Source organism: Myxine glutinosa, chromosome 12 (genome assembly GCF_964187855.1).
Source record: "Myxine glutinosa chromosome 12, kmMyxGlut1.1, whole genome shotgun sequence".
Classification (NCBI taxonomy): Eukaryota; Metazoa; Chordata; class Myxini; order Myxiniformes; family Myxinidae; genus Myxine; species Myxine glutinosa.
This window is the reverse complement of record NC_136272.1, coordinates 11787572-11806320: the sequence shown is the minus strand read 5'-3', so window position 1 is coordinate 11806320 and position 18749 is coordinate 11787572. Positions and strand designations below refer to the sequence as shown.

The following is an 18749-nucleotide window of genomic DNA, read 5'->3' as shown; positions in this document are numbered from 1 at the left end:
ATAATATAAGATTGTGTCTAAGTGCTTGTCTTTCTATGTTGTACCTCTAGCCCCTGTAATCTAACCTTTTCCGTAACGAATATAATCTCCTCCGGAGGTCTTGAGAACCGTATCCCTGGTGTCGTCATTTTATAACCCAGCCGGGTGTCTTCTTTTTCTTATTGAGCCAGCGTGGCGCGGCTTCGTCAACGTCGAGTATAATCGGTAACTTGTGCAGACGTGGTCATACCAAAACCGCTCGGTAAACTAACATCTAAGCCACGTCTGTAACAATATGAAAGAGGAGAAACAGAGTTCACCACCCTATGTAAAGAACGATTTCAGATAGAGACAGTCGACCTGTTTGGCTCAATGAAGAAACTGAAACTTAAGACATTCACCAACATGTCTAAGGCTGTGAAAAAGAAAATTCGTGGAAAGGATGTGTCTTTGAAGGCTGACAAAAATCTCTTAGCAAGGCTTGTTGTCATCGGGCAGTTCCGGAAAATTGATCTTCAAGAGTTAATGTCCTATTCTCTTGGCCCACTACCTCTTCCTTTGGCAAGTGTGCAAGGCTGCCTCATCAAGACCAACAAAGCCAACCTACTTCATGCACTTGAAAGTCAGGCAGAGAAACCTGTGGTTGATATTCCAGTAGGAGGCATGTATGTAATGGATGGTATGGCAATGATACAGAAATTGAATATCAACAAACTCACCGGGGAAAGGACATTTCTCAATCTGGCCCACGAAATACTGAAGCGCCTTGTCAAGGAAGCAGAGGGCAACAAGTCCAGTGAGATCCATTTCGTAACCGATACTTACCGAAAGGTATCGATTAAGAACGCCGAGCGAGAGAAGAGAGCAGCCAGAGGGTCTCAAGTGATGCGAATATATGGCCAGTCCCTTCCTCAACAATGGAAGAAGTTCCTCTCCAACTGTGACAACAAGGAGTCGCTAATCGAATACTTGTTTGAGACGTGGAGTAAGGTCAAGACAGCATACCTCAGAGGAATTACAGTGTTCTTGGCACATGGAACCAAATGCCATATCTTCACAGGAAGCAGCACTCCAGATCAGGTAGTTGAAGTGAAAGAAGAGCCATCACTAAATTCGACGCATGAAGAGGCGGACACACGGATGTTCCTCCATGCCGCGCATGCAGCACACACAAGCAATGACGTCATCATCGTTAGTCCGGATACAGATGTGTTCGTAATCGGCATAGCCTTAGTACCCCAAATCTCTGCACATCTATATTTCCACACAGGAAAGGGAGTCAACCTTAGGACAATTGACTTGAAAGCAATCTACGATAGCATTGGGGATGATGTCAGCCAAGGTTTGATAGGCCTACACTGTTTTACTGGCTGCGATATTGTAAGCGCCTTCTATGGCAAAGGCAAAAAGAAGGCCTTAAACCTCATACTAAAGAATCCAGAGCTGTGCGGTGCCTTGAAGGACCTTGGAGAACGGTTTGACATACATCCAGACATGATGGAAGCACTGGAGACATTTGTCTGCAAGTTATATGGACAGCACAATATCACTACTGTGAATGAGGCCAGGTACAACATGTTTCGTCTTGCTAGAACGTCTGAGATCACAATGCCTCCCAACCAAGATGCCCTGAGACAGCACTTCAAGAGAGCCAATTACCAAGCTGGTAAGTTAATTGGTTGTTGCTTTGAATATTGAACGTCACCTGTAATTTATGTTTGGACAGGAGTACTAGTATATGGTGCAGCATGTGTCAATGAAGATGATTATTTGGAAAGTTTATTGAATTGAAAACAAAATATTGAATGTCACAACAATGCTTTGTAAATGTTCAAAATTAACAGGTCTATTTGAAAGAGTAATTGAAGTAACTATCTATACAGTTGAGTGGTTAAGATAACATGACATGTAGATGATCCAGAGATTTTTTTGCTCCACACTCAGTCAGAGCAGGATGTTTTGGATTTCGCATGTTTCTCTACACAGAATTTCCCAATAATATGATTGTACTGTTATTAGTGTTAATGATATACCTCTGATGTTGTTTTGGAAATATGTATATCTCCATTCTTAATGTTATTGATCACTTCAATATTTCAGGAATTTACAAGAGGAGCCTGCAGCCCATCCCTGACATTCCCGACCCTGATGGCTATGGATGGATGATGGAAGAGGAACTTGCCATGGACTGGATGACACTTCCACCTGCACCAGACAGCGTGATGGAGCTTGCTAACTGCACTGGAAGCTGCAAGAAGACACGATGCAGCAACGAAACTACATCACTTGCCTACAGAATAACATTCCGTGCACAGATTTGTGCAAGTGCGGCAGGAACGACTGCTCAAACATAACTGGCCATGTTGACTTTGATGATAAGAATGATGATAAAGACTCCAGATCTGAAGATGAGGAAGACTCTGATGCTGAAGAGGATGAAATAACTGCACTATTTGTATGATGTTTTGGACAAGTTTCAACATGACCAAGCCGAAGAGACAAATTGTGGCCATAGTTCAGCCCATCTCGAGTTTATCATGACGTCAATGCGCACTGGTTCGCTTGTACGCCGCGTAATTGTCTTTGATGGGTTAAAATATCACCCCTTACACACTTATTGGACCTATTAACAGTTTCAAAATAGCATTGGTAAACCACCATGGATCGTAGTAGCAACACCAATCACAAATATTGTACAAAAATTTAAAATTATGCAGGTTTTAAGGTCCAAAAACATGACTTTCTGATAAATGCATCAACAGCATGTTATTTTACCAAGTCGTTAAAACAACATTTTTACTACTTTTGGGGGTCTGAATTAATAAATATTGCTGCCAAGACCAATGTGAACATGACATCATATAGTTTGTGTTGTTCTTTTACTGTGTAAATGGGTATTTCAAATGTAACATACACTTGGTGTATACTGGTGTTTTGGGGCAGCGGTTCTCGGTAACGTACCACGATATCGCTTGTGAAAAAAAATAAGATGTTTTGGAGGTCATAAGGCTTCATCCCACACCCTTCTTGCCCAATCCCTAGGTTCAGGTCATGAAATCCCCCCAAAAAATAGATATCCACCCTATGGCCCTGTGTCTAAAAAGCCACGTCGATGTTACACAATGCCTAGATGCAGCTGTGCCTATAACGTCGATGTTATAGGCACAGGACATTCCTATTGATTCGATTACTTGATGTTATTTTTGTGCAAAGTGAAAATATATCTCGGCAATTTCCCGTGTGTGGCGACGAATTTTTTATATATCTCGGCATTTTCCCGTCTGTTATTTCAGGCGGTGTATGACTGACCATGCCGCGATTTAAAAATATATATATCTCGGCAATTTCCCGTATGTGGCGACACGTGAACGAAGCTATCTATGCTCCTCTCTCCACATTATTGTGACGACGTATAAATTAAATATTTCATCGTGACGATTGTCATCAAATGGACGAATTTTTAATATATCTCGGCATTTTCCCGTCTGTTATTTCAGGCGGTGTATGACTGACCATGCCGCGATTTAAAAATATATATATCTCGGCAATTTCCCGTATGTGGCGACACGTGAACGAAGCTATGCTCCTCTCTCCACATTATTGTGACGACGTATAAATTAAATATTTCATCGTGACGATTGTCATCAAATGGACGAATTTTTAATATATCTCGGCATTTTCCCGTCTGTTATTTCAGGCGGTGTATGACTAACCATGCCGTGATTGTAAAAAATATATCTCGGCAATTTCCCGTGTGTGGCGACACGTGAACGAAGCTATGCTCCTCTCTCCACATTATTGTGACGACGTATAAATTAAATATTTCATCGTGACGATTGTCATCAAATGGACGAATTTTTTATATATCTCTGCATTTTCCCATCTGTTATTTCGGGCGGTGTATGACTGACCATGCCGCGATTTAAACAAAATATATATATCTCGGCATTTTCCCGTCTGTTATTTCGGGCGGTGTATGACTGACCATGCCGCGATTTAAACAAAATATATCTCAATGGACTTGAAGTTACAGGCCTTTGAGAATTCATTTCGTTCAAAAAAGGGCAACTTTCATCGGATTTTCTTCCCGTTTTTTTTCAACCGAGTCTAAAACTATGTTAGCGACTGTGAAAAATGAAATGATATATCGAATTTGATTTTAAATAAATCTGTGTGAGAGAGGAAGACACCACGGGCCTACAAAACAGGCCTCAAAGCTATGCGAGTTAATAAAATGGTGGATATTTGTTTATATGAAGCCTCTCCCAAAATGGGTGGAGCTATGGTTCCCAGAATGGGTGGAGCTTTGAGGTTTTGTCTTCTCTGCAAGAACAAGAACAAGAAGAAGAACAAGAAGAAGAACAACAACAGCAGAGGGCACTCTATTAGCAGCGTCTGCGACGCGGCTAAGAAATATTTCAGCAACTGTTGGTCTGATGGACAAGAAATTTGCACCATCGGACATATACCTCCTCCTTTAGAATGTGCCTCCTGTGTTTAGAACTGTGCCTCCTCCTTTAGAATATTTTAATGATAATCATGACGTCATACGTCTTGTGCTACAGGCGCCATCTTGCGAAAACCGAAAAATGTTGCACCTCTATATCTCCAAAATCGCTGCATGGAAAAAATTGAAACGTAGCTCATTGTAAAGAACTCCACATGGGGAATAGGTGTTGTTAACGATGACGTCATTGGTGCCATAATTACGACGTCATAATTCGACAGGGAAAACGCTTGGTCTGATCAGTTTGAAATGTATTGAGCGTGATCTATACAACAATTATATTAGAGAATATAAATTTATGATGCCATCGCTCACGTGGTCTGGCAGCCATATTGGATCAAAGGAAAAAAATGTTCAAAAACAGAAGGATTGGCTCGCAACAAGTTGACTGTGCAGGGTAAGTATTCTTTGACTATCATGTAGTCTTATACAGGTATGTCCCCTATAGTTATGATCAATATAATCTAACTTGATATTTGCATTCAAGGTAGGATGTTTAGCTAGGTGAGTGGCACACAATGCACTCCTCTTTTCAAGACATACCATCGAATATTGAAGGGTTACAACCATAAAGTAGATGGGACAGACAGATTCCTGTGCCAATTTGAAGGGCATGAGATGCCCTCCAATTTGCCCGCAGGTAGTGGTGCATCTCAGATGATCCACCAGCCCCTGCGGGCAACTGCATCATACAACATAATGGCAATTTTTAGTTAGAGGTGATGGTCGAGGATCTAACCCTAACCCTAACAACCCTAACCCTAACCCAAACTAGACAGCTCAATGGCAAGTACGCTATAACAACCAAGATGTCCTGCCGCCACAATATTTGCTGCCTTGTTAAACAATGCGAGCTAATTATGAAGCCATTCATGACCAACTGAGACATTCCCAAGCAAGCCATCGAAATCTGCTCGTTAAACAGACTCCGCAAGTTAATGATATAATCCAAACATGAATGCCATAAAATTAATGAAACTCTGCAAGACGACCTGAGAAAGCGTTGTTGGTATTAAGGAAGTAAATCTCCTCCCAGCCGTCTCCATCGATGTCACATGCCGCGACGCCAATAGAACTACCGTGCTCATCCCGCAAGGCATAGTACGGGGAGTCCAGGTCATCTTGAGCCAGGTTCACCAGCCGCTGAGAACTCGCATCATACTTCAGCACCAGGTTGGGCTCATTGTATCTGGAAAAAGATACCCAGTAATGGTTCGACATCTTCCTCTAGTAATGTTCATTCATATAAAATTCTGCATATTGGTGGAATACCGACATAGAACTCAAAAATAAAGAGAAGATTATGGGGAAGCAAAATTAAGTGCAGTACAGTATACTGGTACAGTACACCAATTCCTTACTGACAATTATGTATAGAAATAAGCATCTCTTGTCTTTCCCATCAATATGAAGAGGGATGTGCTCATAGTTCTGATATACAACACGAGTGACCCCTCAGGGCAGTCGCAACTCTCTTTCAAGTTTCTGTGTTCTCCCACAAGAAGCATAATAATCCCTGTTTGCTGCAGGGGTCGGTAAACTACTTGCTCTGTGGCACGTGTACACAAGCAAAAATCGTAAGTCGTATAGCCCCTCCCCCCCCCCCCCCACCCCTTTCACAGGGAGGGATTTTTTGTGCCCATGACCTGACCCTGGGAACTACCAAGATATTTGCAAAGTTTGGTGCAGATCGGGCCAGCTCTGTTTTTTACCCTCGCCAGAGGAGAGGGTATTGCATTTGAGTCCGTTTGTCTGTTTGTCCGCACGGAATAAATATGATTTTCCCTGCAACCGTTGGTCCGAATGACAGGAAATTTTCACCATAGGTGCAACTCCACCTGTATAATTTTTTTTAGTGATAATTATGATGTCATATGTCACGTGGTTCAGCCGCCATCTTGGAAAAATCGAAAATATTTGCACCTCTATATCTCGGAAAGTGCTGAATAGAAAAAATTGAGACATGGCTCATTGTAAAGAACTCTCCATGGGGAATAAAATATGTTAATGATGATGTCATAATTCGACAAGTACAAAACCTCATCCTATCAAGATGAAATTTATTGAGCGCCACGTGGGCATAAACTGGTGGAGAAAAAAAAATGACGTCATCGGTAACGTGGTTCGGCCGCCATCTTGGAAAAACCGAAAAAATTGCACCTCTATATCTCCAAAAGCGCTGAATAGAAAAAATTGAGACATGGCTCATTGTGAATAACTCTCCATGGGGAATAAAATATGTTAATGATGATGTCATAGTTGCCTCCATTACTCCACTATGACGTCATACTTCACCGAGTACAAAACTTCATCCGATCAAGATAAAATTTATTGAGCATAATATAGGAATAAATTGGTTTAGGAAAAAATAATGATGACGTCATCAGTCACGTGGTTCGGCCGCCATATTTGTTTTAACACAAAAGCGTTAAAAACCACTGAAAATACATCCTGGCGAGAGTTTGCAATCTCTGATTGCTCTTTTTCTTGTTGTCCCCCCTCGCACAGCGGAGCGAAAGGGGGACTATGGTTTTCCCCTCCGTCCGTGCGTCCGTCCGTCCGTGCGTGCGTGCGTGCTTGCGGGCGTGCCTGTTTGCGTGCGGGCGTGCGTGCGTGCGGGCATGCGTGCGTGCGTAAGCGAAGGACCGCATTCGAATTTGGTGTGTGGGTGCAACCCAGGTCAAAATCCAAGATGGCCGCCGCCATGTATGTCTGATGCCATGTATGTCTGAACCTTGTGAGATGAATATCTTGAAAAATAAGCGAAGTACCAACTTCTAATTTGGTGTGTGGGTGGATCTCGGCATAAGGAAGAACGCTATTGAAAATTGGGTCGCCATGTCAAAATCCAAGATGGCCGCTGCCATGTATGTCTGAACCTTGTGAGATGAATATCTTGAAAAATAAGTGAAGTACCAACTTCTAATTTGGTGTGTGGGTGTATCTCGGCAAAAGGAAGAACGCTATTGAAAATTGGTTCGCCACATCAAAATCCAAGATGGCCGCCACCATATATATGTCTGAACCTTGTGAGCGAAATATCTTGAAAAATAAGCGAAGTACCAACTTCTAATCTGGTGTGTGGGTGTATCTAGGCACAAGCAAGAACGCTGTTTAAAATTGGGTCGCCACGTCAAAATCCAAGATGGCCGCCGCCATGTATGTCTGAACCTTGTGAGATGAATATCTTGAAAAATAAGCGAAGTACCAACTTCTAATTTGGTGTGTGGGTGTATCTCGGCATCAGGAAGAAAGCTATTGAAAATTGGGTCGCCACGTCAAAATCCAAGATGGCCGCCGCCATGTATGTCTGAACCTTGTGAGATGAATATCTTGAAAAATAAGTGAAGTACCAACGTCTAATTTGGTGGGTGGCTGTATCTCGGCATAAGGAAGAACGCTATTGAAAATTGGGTCGCCAGGTCAAAATCCAAGATGGCCGCCACCATATATATGTCTGAACCTTGTGAGCGAAATATCTCGAAAAATAAGCGAAGTACCAACTTCTAATTTGGCGTGTGGGTGTATCTCGGCATAAGGAAGAAAGCTATTGTAAATTGGGTCGCCACGTCAAAATGCAAGATGGCCGCCACCATATATATGTCTGAACTTTGTGAGTGAAATATCGTGAAAAATAAGCAAAGTACCAACTTCTAATCTGGTGTTTGGGTGTATCTAGGGACAAGGAAGAAGGCTATTGAAAATTGGGTCGCCACGTCAAAATCCAAGATGGCCGCCGCCATGTATGTCTGAACCTTGTGAGCAGAATATCTTGAAAAATAAGCGAAATACCAACTTCTAATCTGATGTGTGGGTGTATTGGAGCGATGTACTTGGCATAAGGAAGAACGCTATTGAAAATTGGGTCGCCACGTCAAAATCCAAGATGGCCGCCTCCATGTATGTCTGAACCTTGTGAGCGAAATATCATATCATAGCATGTTTTCTGCGTCTTCCACTTTGTCAACTCACATCACTTCACCGACGGGGGACCTAGGCATAACGCTTGTTTTATTTCATTTTCAGACATACACACACAGACAAAGTGCACACAACAATGGCACAACAAAGTATGCAAAGTGATTCAATGGCATATCTGCACAAATTTAAACATCCCAGTACCAGAAAACTCGTGGAAACACGAACCAAGGGCAATCATTGAAAATGCTCACGTACGACCAGATGAATCCATTGAGCGTGAACGTAGAAAACAAAGCATTGCATCTGGACATTGTACTCAGGAACAAAAAGGAAAAGACAGCATTGATGATTGAGATATCAGTACTGTTACGGATTCGTCACTTCCGTTATTGTGGTTTTCACCCACTTGACATATTTCTGATATTATGTACTATTATTATCTTCAAAAGGTTTATTGTTCATGAACAGTTATCAAAAGTTTAAAAGGTTAACTTTAAATGATACAGGAAACCGAACCGGAAGACGACGAGAGGGAAGAAGAAGAGGCGTGGCGAGCAAAGTCGGACAAGACACGTGACGTCGAGCTCCGTAGCGAGCGTGGTCTAACGAAGGTCGCGGGGGAATTTTGAGTTCCTTGAAAGGACATCCTGCGATAGGTATTATCACTGGGATTGAGAAATCTGCGTAGTCAGGTTTAGGCTGAGATTCCGACGAATCCTTGCCTGGTCGCATCGACTCAAGTAGGAGCCATCGGCCATTTTGAACCTTGTGCTTCGTTCACCGACAAAGGTTTTGCTATGCATCAGCTCTTGTCAACATCCTATCGTCTGTCGGGGATGTGTGTGCGCGACCACGTCGTCTCCAATTACGTTGCGGTTTGCTGATTGAGCTGTGAACGTGCTCCTCTGTAGGGCGCCTTTATACAGTTTCGGCTGTGTGACTGCCATTGCCATATGTACTGGATTCGGATCTCGACTGGACAGCGGGATTTGGGTTTCGACTGGACATCGGTCTAGTGATCGCTGGAGCGAATCAACTTCGCCTTGGAGAAGGTTATAGAGACAATGAGGAGTGTCTTTTTTCACTCACGTGGAGCGCAGTGAGTTATCTGACTTTAGTTGATGGTACCATCCTAAGATATATAGAGTGCACTCTGGATTGCTATTGGTTGTACCATTATTCTTGTGTGTGATTTTTAATACAACATTTATTCGTTTAAAATCATTGGTGTGGTTTCACTATTGATTTCTAACACAGAATAACATATTTTTCTGACCAGGGGGTCGGGGAGGAACACGTAACAGTACCCAGTGATTTTGGCCTAAATAACACAGAAATCAAGAAAAAGGCCAAATACCAGGAGCTCAAAAATGAGGTCAAGAGATCTTGGAAAGTAAAGAGCATTGAAATTGTACCAGTGATAATAATTGGAGCAGTGATAAAGAAGAAGCTCACTAAGATTTTAAAAACCATCCCCGGGAATATTACCACAAACAAGCGTTACGCCTAGGTCCCCCGTCGGTAAAGTGATGTGAGTTGACAAAGTGGAAGATGCAGAAAACATGGAAGAGTCGATTATATTTGCGAGTGGGTTGGAGCCACACCCACACATCAGATTAGAAGTTAGTAGTTCGTTTATTTTTCAAGATATTCCGCTCACAAGGTTCAGACATATATATATGGTGGTGGCCATCTTGGATTTTGCCGTGGCGACCCAATTTTCAATAGCGTTCTTCCTTATGCCTAGATAAACCCACACACCAGAATTGAAGTTGGTACTTCGCTTATTTTTCAAGATATTCCGCTCACAAGGTTCAGACATACATGGCGGCGGCCATATTGGATTTTGACGTGGCGACCCAATTTTCAATAGCGTTCTTCCTTATGCCTAGATACACCCACATACCAGATTAGAAGTTGTTACTTCGCTTATTTTTCAAGATATTCCGCTCACAAGATTCAGACATATATGGTGGCGGCCATCTTGGATTTTGACGTGGCGACCCAATTTTCAAAAGGGTTCTTCTTTATGCCGAGATACACCCACACACCGGATTAGAAGTTAGTAGTTCATTTATTTTTCAAGATATTCCGCTCACAAGGGTACGCACGCATGGACGGACGGAAGCACGCACGGACGGAGGGGTAAAACCATAGTCCCCCTTTCGCTCCGCGGTGCGACGGGGGACAATTAACTGCAACTGGAGGCAATCCAGGATTCGGTGACGATCCTGAAAAAAGAACTTGGAACAAAACTCTGAAAAAGTTGAACAGCTTGGTCCGTAAACCGTGATCCTTTACCGAAGAGGAGGTGGGTACTACTTGTTCCAAAAAAACGACCAACATTGGACCAATATAATTCATGGAATATCGGATTTGAACCAAGGACCATACAATCATGAATAAGAAGCTTTACATCCACCACAAATCACAAAAGCATATTCCCCGGGTTCCCACTCCTCCCCAGAATCTCAACAACATCGTTTTTGCACAAGTCTGCAGCGTGCTCCGGTCCTCGTACAAGGAAATTAAATCCAAATTCCAATTTTATGGATATTTTCAGGGTGAGTCTCATGGGGCTTCAGCCACAAGGTCTGTTAAAATGCAGAATCTTTCCTGGGCCTGAACCTTAGCACTAATAGGGGCATCAGCATAAATCCAATGTCAAAATTGCATGCTACCTGCGGGCTACGATACATCTTTCCTTGCAGTACAAAGTGCATGTTGTGGCATTTATGCGCAACAAAGGGCACACAGGTGTTTCCGCCATACCGACATTCATTCCAGCAGTCATAACAGGTGGTAAGAGTTAGATGCCAAAAAAGAGGTGATGACCATAGAAAGCAAAATAATTTGAAAGATGTAAGCCCGGGGCTTGCACACTGAACCATGAATCACAGTTCAACATGTGAGATCTGGTGATGTCCTTGAATTGGGGGAAGTGTACATACTTCATTGGGGTGATCCCATGTCTGAATCTGGCACACAGTTCAACATGTGAGATCTGGTGGTCTCCTTGAATTGGTGTAAGTGTACACACTTCATTGGGGTGATCCCATGTCTGAATCTGGCACACAGTTCAACATGTGAGATCTGATGATCTCCTTGAATTGGTGGAAGTGTACATACTTCATTGGTGTGATCCCTTGTCTGAATCTGGCACACAGTTCAACATGTGAGATCTGGTGGTCTCCTTGAATTGGTGGAAGTGTACACACTTCATTGGGGTGATCCCATGTCTGAATCTGGCACACAGTTCAACATGTGAGATCTGGTGGTCTCCTTGAATTGGTGGAAGTGTGCACACTTCATTGGGGTGATCCCATGTCTGAATCTGGCACACAGTTCAACATGTGAGATCTGATGATCTCCTTGAATTGGTGGAAGTGTACATACTTCATTGGTGTGATCCCTTGTCTGAATCTGGCACACAGTTCAACATGTGAGATCTGATGATCTCCTTGAATTGGTGGAAGTGTACACACTTCATTGGTGTGATCCCATGTCTGAATCTCGCAAATGATGTGAATTTGTACACCATGTCCGAATATTCTTGTCCATCAAATACAAGCATCCGAATGTTGTGCACAGCAGAAAATAAAATAAAATATTCTGCTGAAAATCACAGGAGAGAACTTATAACCCTGAAGTCGAAGTGTAGCAGCTGCAGCACAGCTCTTGGCAAAGGTTGTAGTTTTGAAATAAAATAATATTTTAAAATTATTCTTGGAAAAAAAGTAACTCGGTAGTTTTGTCGAAGGGCCGACAGCATAGGCTGCATGTACGCACGCTTGCTTCTAGGCTGTCTAGCCAGGGGGTTGGAATCCAGACCCAGCTATAAACCGCCATCCTGGCGATTCACATGAAGGACGATTCATCAATGTGTCCCTTGGACGGTGGGGAGGAAAGGGCATATAGCACGATACTGCTGGGCTATGTACTTCATTTTTTTACGTGAATATGCATGCATTCTGTCTTTCACACAATATTGCAAGATTGTTTACACAGCACTCCAACTCCCATTACTGGAAAACCCGGACAGCAATAGAGACACAACCGTAAACTCATGAACTCCCTTTGGATACAAGCAGTCCTTCAATTAAAGGTGATTTGGTTTGGAAAGCTTGTTGGCAGATTGTGAGCGAAGTTCTAAATAAATGTATTTTGGTTGGAGAGTGATGCACATTGCTTCTCAGTTCTGCGTTTTTCCTGACACAGGCCTTAAAGGGCAGCACAGATTGCAGGCGATCGATACCCGGCAGAGGAAACTAAACGGTAATGTTTTCCGTAGAAACAATATTCAGTGCTGAGAATCCCAGGAATTTCCAGGAGAATTTCATACGTGTTGACGATATTTGTTGTGCTTTAAATGTCGATGCTCAAAAGTACTTTAAACTCAAAATTCACCGAATTCGCTCACTTCTGATTTATGGTTGAGCAGACAAATCTTCAAAACCATCTGAAACAAGTACAGATACATTCAAGTACACCGCCCCCATGCCAAATAAATAAATAACATCCTCCAGTGCGGCATTGCGCCTTCGGTGCCCGGCGATACTGCTGCGCAGCACGTAGAGACGGCATTGGGAGAGAGAAGTTCTAGCAGTGTCCATGTGTTTTGTACCTTTCCCACCCCCCCACCCCCCTTCCCGTGCCTCCTCCCCCCAAGCCCTCTCGCTCCCACAGATCTCCCGATGTCCCTGCCCTCAAATGTTGTACTTGTGTGTTTCCCTCTCTCTCCCCATCTTGTCTCCCGCTCCCTTTATTTCGTCTTACGTGTCCGTTTTTTTGTGTGATTAATGTTAGCTCTTACACGAGCCTCGATCCTGTATACAAAAAAAAAGAAAAGAAAAAAAAAAAGTGTCCAATAATTAATCTATTAATTGATTAATCAATAAATCAAAATATCCTTCATAGCCACGTCAATTGGTCACTATCGTGTCCACATATCAGCTTCCTAGCTCAAAAGGTGCCTTGAGATAATGCCCAGATGAGAAAATAAATAAATAAGTACTTAATTAATCGATAATAATTAAGTAATTAATTAATTGATTAATCAAAAAACAAAAAAATACCGTTTTCGACAAAGTCCTTACTCACTATTGTGCCGAAATTTCAGCTTCCGAGCTCAAAGGATGGCTGAGATATCACCCTGACAGACAAACAAATAAACAACCGGAGTGAAAACCGAGTACTCCCTTTCAGCGCGCGTCATCACTGGGCTCCCATTCGGCACATGGCGATGACGTCATGCAGCGCCTGGAGATCGAACAGGAAAGGAGCGGTGTACAGAAATTCTAAGAATTTTGAAAATTTTGAAACAAACAGGAATTTACAGGAGCATTTTTTTTTTGTTGTTGTATGGAAGATCGAGGCTTGTGTAAGAGCAAAAAAATAACAAAAAAACGGACACTTAAAACATATAATAAAGGGAGGCAAGATGGGGAGAGAGAGGGAAGCACACAAGTACAACAGCAGAGAACAGGGAGATCGGGAGATCTGTGGGAGGGAGAGGGCTTTGGGGGAGGAGGCGTGGAAGGGGGAGAGGGGGGGGGGTGGGAGAGGTATAAACACATGGACCCTGCTAGGACTTCCAGGAAAGAAGTCGGTATTTCAAAAAAGTGTATCTGGGGTGAATCAACAGGGCTAGAAAAGTTCAAGGTTTTGGATGGGGGAAGATAAGAGATGGTGGTGAGCAGCTGTTTTAAAGACCTGGAGGGAGGAGTGGGATTTAAGAGAGTGAGGGAGTTTGTTCCAGAGGCGGGAGAAAAGGGGAATGAAAGAGTGAAGGTGAATAGAGCGTGTTGATTTTGGCAGTTTAACCATAAGAGGGTTGCTGGCAGATCTTGTGCGACCTGTAGGAATATTTGGGGGACAGAGCACAGATAGAGCTGGGGGAGCAAGGCCGGAGAGGAGTCGGTAGAAGACAAAGACCACCAACCTGCCTGCGGTGAGTGAGTGAAAGGCCCTCACAATCAGCTTCATCGCGGGAGATTCCAATGATTCTGAAAGCTTTGGTTCCAACAACCGGCAGGTTGTTTTTTGAACAATTTCAAATGTGTTGACTATATTTGTTGTGCTTTAAATTTGGATGCTTAAAAAAAGTACTTTCAACTCAAAATTCACCAAATTCGCTCACTTGTGATTCACGGTTGAGTTGACAAATCTTACCCGGATCTAAAAAAAAATGACCAAATTAGAAATAAAACTTATGAATTATTAAACTGGGAACAGTTATTCATGAAGTTGGCGTATTGTGCCATTGTTACCTGCATAAACACCTGTGTTTATAGAGCAAAGCGACTTCCTATTTGTCCTTACGGACCATCATCCATTCTTTATGAAAATCTGCAGACCACCACAGGGAGGCAAGACTCCATAGACACTCTCAAACATAAAAAAAAATCCAATGTCTGTAAAATTAATGAATGGGGCAACATTGCAACTTCCCAGAGTGGGGACAGAAAGTGACACATCCAAACCTTTCCACAGGGTAGGAATGTTGCTCCGATATTGAACAACATGCAGCATGCTTTATACAGAGGCATATATATATATATATATATATATATATATATATATATATATATATATATATATATATATATATATATATATATATATATATATATAAGAGAGAGAGGTGTTTGTGTGTGTGTGCACATGTCACACACCGAAAATGATAGAAAACCAGATCAGCACTCGGTAGAGCTCCTCCGCCAGGCTGAACAGTTTACGTTTAGTATCCCACTGATAGGCCGGATCTGAATTTTGACCTGAACCAAAATCGAATCGGCTTGTTCTTGTCACCAACCCAACTCGTCCGTCAAGTTTTATTATAATCCGTCCATAAATTTTTGAAATATTGTGTTGTATTGTTTATCGGTTTTGGCCCCATTTGTCAATGGTGACGAATCACTTATAAAATTAAAAAATTCTCATATCCGGATCCAGATCAGAATCTTCACCAAAATCGAATCGATTCGTCCTCGTCACATATCCAACCTCTCCACAAAGTTTCATCCGAATCCGTCCACACCATTTTGAGATATCTTTCTCACAGACAAACAAACAGACAAACACAGACAGGCAGACACAGACAGGGGTGAAATCATAACGTCCGTTCGAGTAGAAACAGACCTCAAACAAGGAAATTTAGGCCATTTGGCCCAGTCCCATCAATCTCATCCTTCCCTATGAGGATTCAAGAGGGCTCTTCACCACCATCCCTCATCCACCACCATGATCTTTTCTACCCCCCATTGACTCTCCACAAGCCCACCTCGATCCAAATGTCTCGTTTTTCCGTTCAAGTCTGTGATTGAGAGTTTGTTGGTCCATTCGTCTTGTTCACCCTGTGCCCTCCCCTTGCCCTCATTCATCCGCACACAGCTTATCCCTCCAGGTGTCCCTCAATTTTGTTCCTCTACCTTCCTGTTGGTGTGTTCCCTCACCCCAATCCCCCTCTGCCTCGTGATCTTTTGTGTTACATCCTGGTCTGTTCTGTGTTGTCATTCCTCCATGAGCCTCGACTCTGTACACCAAAATAAAAATCATCGGAAGATATTTTAATAAATGTGGATGGGACAATGTCAATGTCCCCATTGGGACATCAACTGCCTTCGGTAAATCAAGTCACTCAGTGGTTAGTGCATGTTCTATTCAGTGCTGATTATGGGGTAACATTCGGGGCAGTAAATTATTATTGGGGTGGGTTAGGGTGAATCCCATGATGAGATTGTGAGGAAAAATCAGGGGAGTCTTGCAAAGCACCAGGAACATTGTACATTGAGATTATTCATTTCAAACTGAAGGGGATTCACTCCGTCAATGTGTGTCTGTGTCTGTGTGTCACCATTTTTTTCAGAGATGGCTGAACGGATCTTCGTCAAACTTTCAAAGGTTCATCAGTGAGTACCTGGGAGTGTTTTAGGCAAAACAAAAATAAATAAAAAATTTCGATTTAAAAAAAGTCTCCTTATAGTGCCTGAGCCCTGAGCCTTTGTAGCTATATGAAAGGTAATGTTAAATTATCCCCCATGTGTGTGTGTGTGTGTGTGTGTGTGTGTGTGTGTGTGTGTGTGTGTGTGTGTGTGTGATATCATATGAAATATATAATATTTTCCTTATTGGGTGTAGGTTGGGGAGTGTTTTAGGCACCTGCAAAAAAACATACAAAAGACAAAAAATTGATTTCTTCAAAATGCCAACAGGATTACAACATCACCAGGCAACGTCGGGTCGAGTAGAGAGCCAGCTCCACAAAAGTAGAGCACAAAACAAAAAAACACAAAAGTAGAGCACAAAAAAACAAACAAAACACAAAAGTAGAGCACAAAAAAACAAACAAAACACAAAAGTAGAGCACAAAAAAAAAAGAAAAGTAGAGCACAAAAAAACCACAAAAGTAGAGCACAAAAAGACCCACAAAACTAGAGCACAAAAAGACAAGCAAAACACAAAAGTAGGGCACAAAAAAAAGAGAAAAAAAAGTAGAGCACAAAAAAACACTAAAGTACAGTACAAAAACAAAAAACAAAAGTAGAGCACAAAAAACAAAAACAAAAGTAGAGCACAAAAACACAAACGTAGAGCACAAAAAAATCCACAAAAGTAGAGCACAAAACAAAAAAAAGCACAAAGTAGAGCACAAAAAAAACAAACAAAACACAAAAGTAGAACACAAAAAAAGAAAAAAAGTAGAGCACAAAAAAAGAGAAAAAAAATAGAGCACAAAAAAAAAGTAGAGCACAAAAACAAACAAAACACAAAAGTAGAGCACAAAAAAAACACAAAAGTAGAGCACAAAAAAACACAAAAGTAGTGCACAAAAAAAAAACACAAAAGTGGAGCACACAAAGTAGAGCACAAAAAAACAAAAAAAACACAAAAGTAGAGCACAAAAAAAAAAACACAAAAGTGGAGCACACAAAAGTAGAGCACAAAAAAACAAACAAAACACAAAAGTAGAGCCAGCTCCATTCCCATTTCGATGTAAGTGCTACCATGAAGCAAAGAGCCCTCACCCAGCCACTATGATCTCCAAGGATCCATCGCCATCAACATCCGTCACGGCCATGCCATAGTTGACCTGCAGCGGGTTGTGAGAGCTCCCGGCAGGTAGGGCATGCTCCGTGAGCGAAGTGAAAAGAGGTGGAGAGTGCAGCTCACACAGCACCCTCCAGGCACCACCGAGGAGAATAACGACGCTGGGCAAGGTCAGCATGGCTGCAACAGCGAGACAGGTGAGAAAATATGATACAACAACTCGAGACAAAAAATGCACCCAGCGGACATAACTTATTATTAACAAGTATCCCGAGACATTTTTAGGACAGGTAAGTCATAGGTCGTGGTAACACTGCCCGGAGGAATCTCCTTTCCTTCAAATGATTTGTTGCTGTTCCATTGTTAATCTTTTGTGTAATATTCGCTCTGTTATAACTGGCGGTGGATAAATGTATTTTGGCACAAAGGTAGAGCCAGCTCCATTCCCACTTGGATGTAATAATAATCATAATAATAAAAATAAATATAGGGGCAATACCTCTGGCGCTCACCTGGTAGAATAAACATACTGCACTGACTAAAGGTATTTTAAACCAATTTCAATGTTTGCTCGAAGACAGGGCATCATGTAGAATCATGCTGCCATAATCATAAGACTTTATACAAACAAACAAAAAAATACGTACTTTGGGGGGCAACCCCCCCTCCCCACCCCGTGTACCTCCTCAGAACCCAATTTTTCCAATGCCTTGAACAAACATTGGTACATCACGGATGATGAAGGTTGTGGTTAAGTTTCATCGAAATCGTGTGTGTAGTTTCTGAGAAGAAAGCAAACACCGATTTTGGGGGGCAATCCCCCCATAGACCCCAAAAGGGGCAGGTTTTTTTTAAATTCCGTGAACAAACTTTGGTACATCATAGGTGATGAAGGTTGTGGTGAAGTTTCAAGCAGCAAATAGCATTTTTCAAGTCCCTGATATGACTTGGGGGGGGGGGCAGGGAGGGAGGGGGGGATTTGAACCTCCAACCGACTCAGAGCCGACGCTTTCACCATTCCGCAACCGAGTGAAACGTTTTTTTTTACTATTTTGAGGATGGATGAACGACGTTGTTCTCCGTTTGGGAAGGAATTTAATACAAGCACGCTGCTGGTTGCATCATTTATGTGAGCGCGAGTGCCGCTGATGCAGCGCGCCCCATTACCAGTCAGCTGGTACTCATTTTGCCGACCTCGGAAGGATGGCAGGCTTAGTCAACCCACCTGGTGTTAATTCAGCGGCATGGCAGGGGCTCAAACTGGACACCAATATCTCAAACCAACCACCTTAAC

At 42.4% G+C, this 18749-nt stretch overlaps 1 protein-coding gene across 1 annotated transcript in view; it reads right to left on the bottom strand.

Annotated features, from left to right (window-relative positions):
• LOC144888388 (cartilage acidic protein 1-like) overlaps window positions 1–17633 on the bottom strand; it is a 246602-nt gene extending 228969 nt beyond the window's left edge. The window contains exons 1-2 of the mRNA XM_078766245.1: window positions 17434–17633; window positions 5479–5675 (exon numbers count right to left, since the gene is read on the bottom strand). Of these exons, the coding sequence (XP_078622371.1) occupies window positions 5479–5675; window positions 17434–17633 (397 nt within the window). The remainder of the gene's footprint in view (window positions 1–5478; window positions 5676–17433) is intronic.
• Between the last annotated feature and the right edge of the window lie 1116 nt (window positions 17634–18749).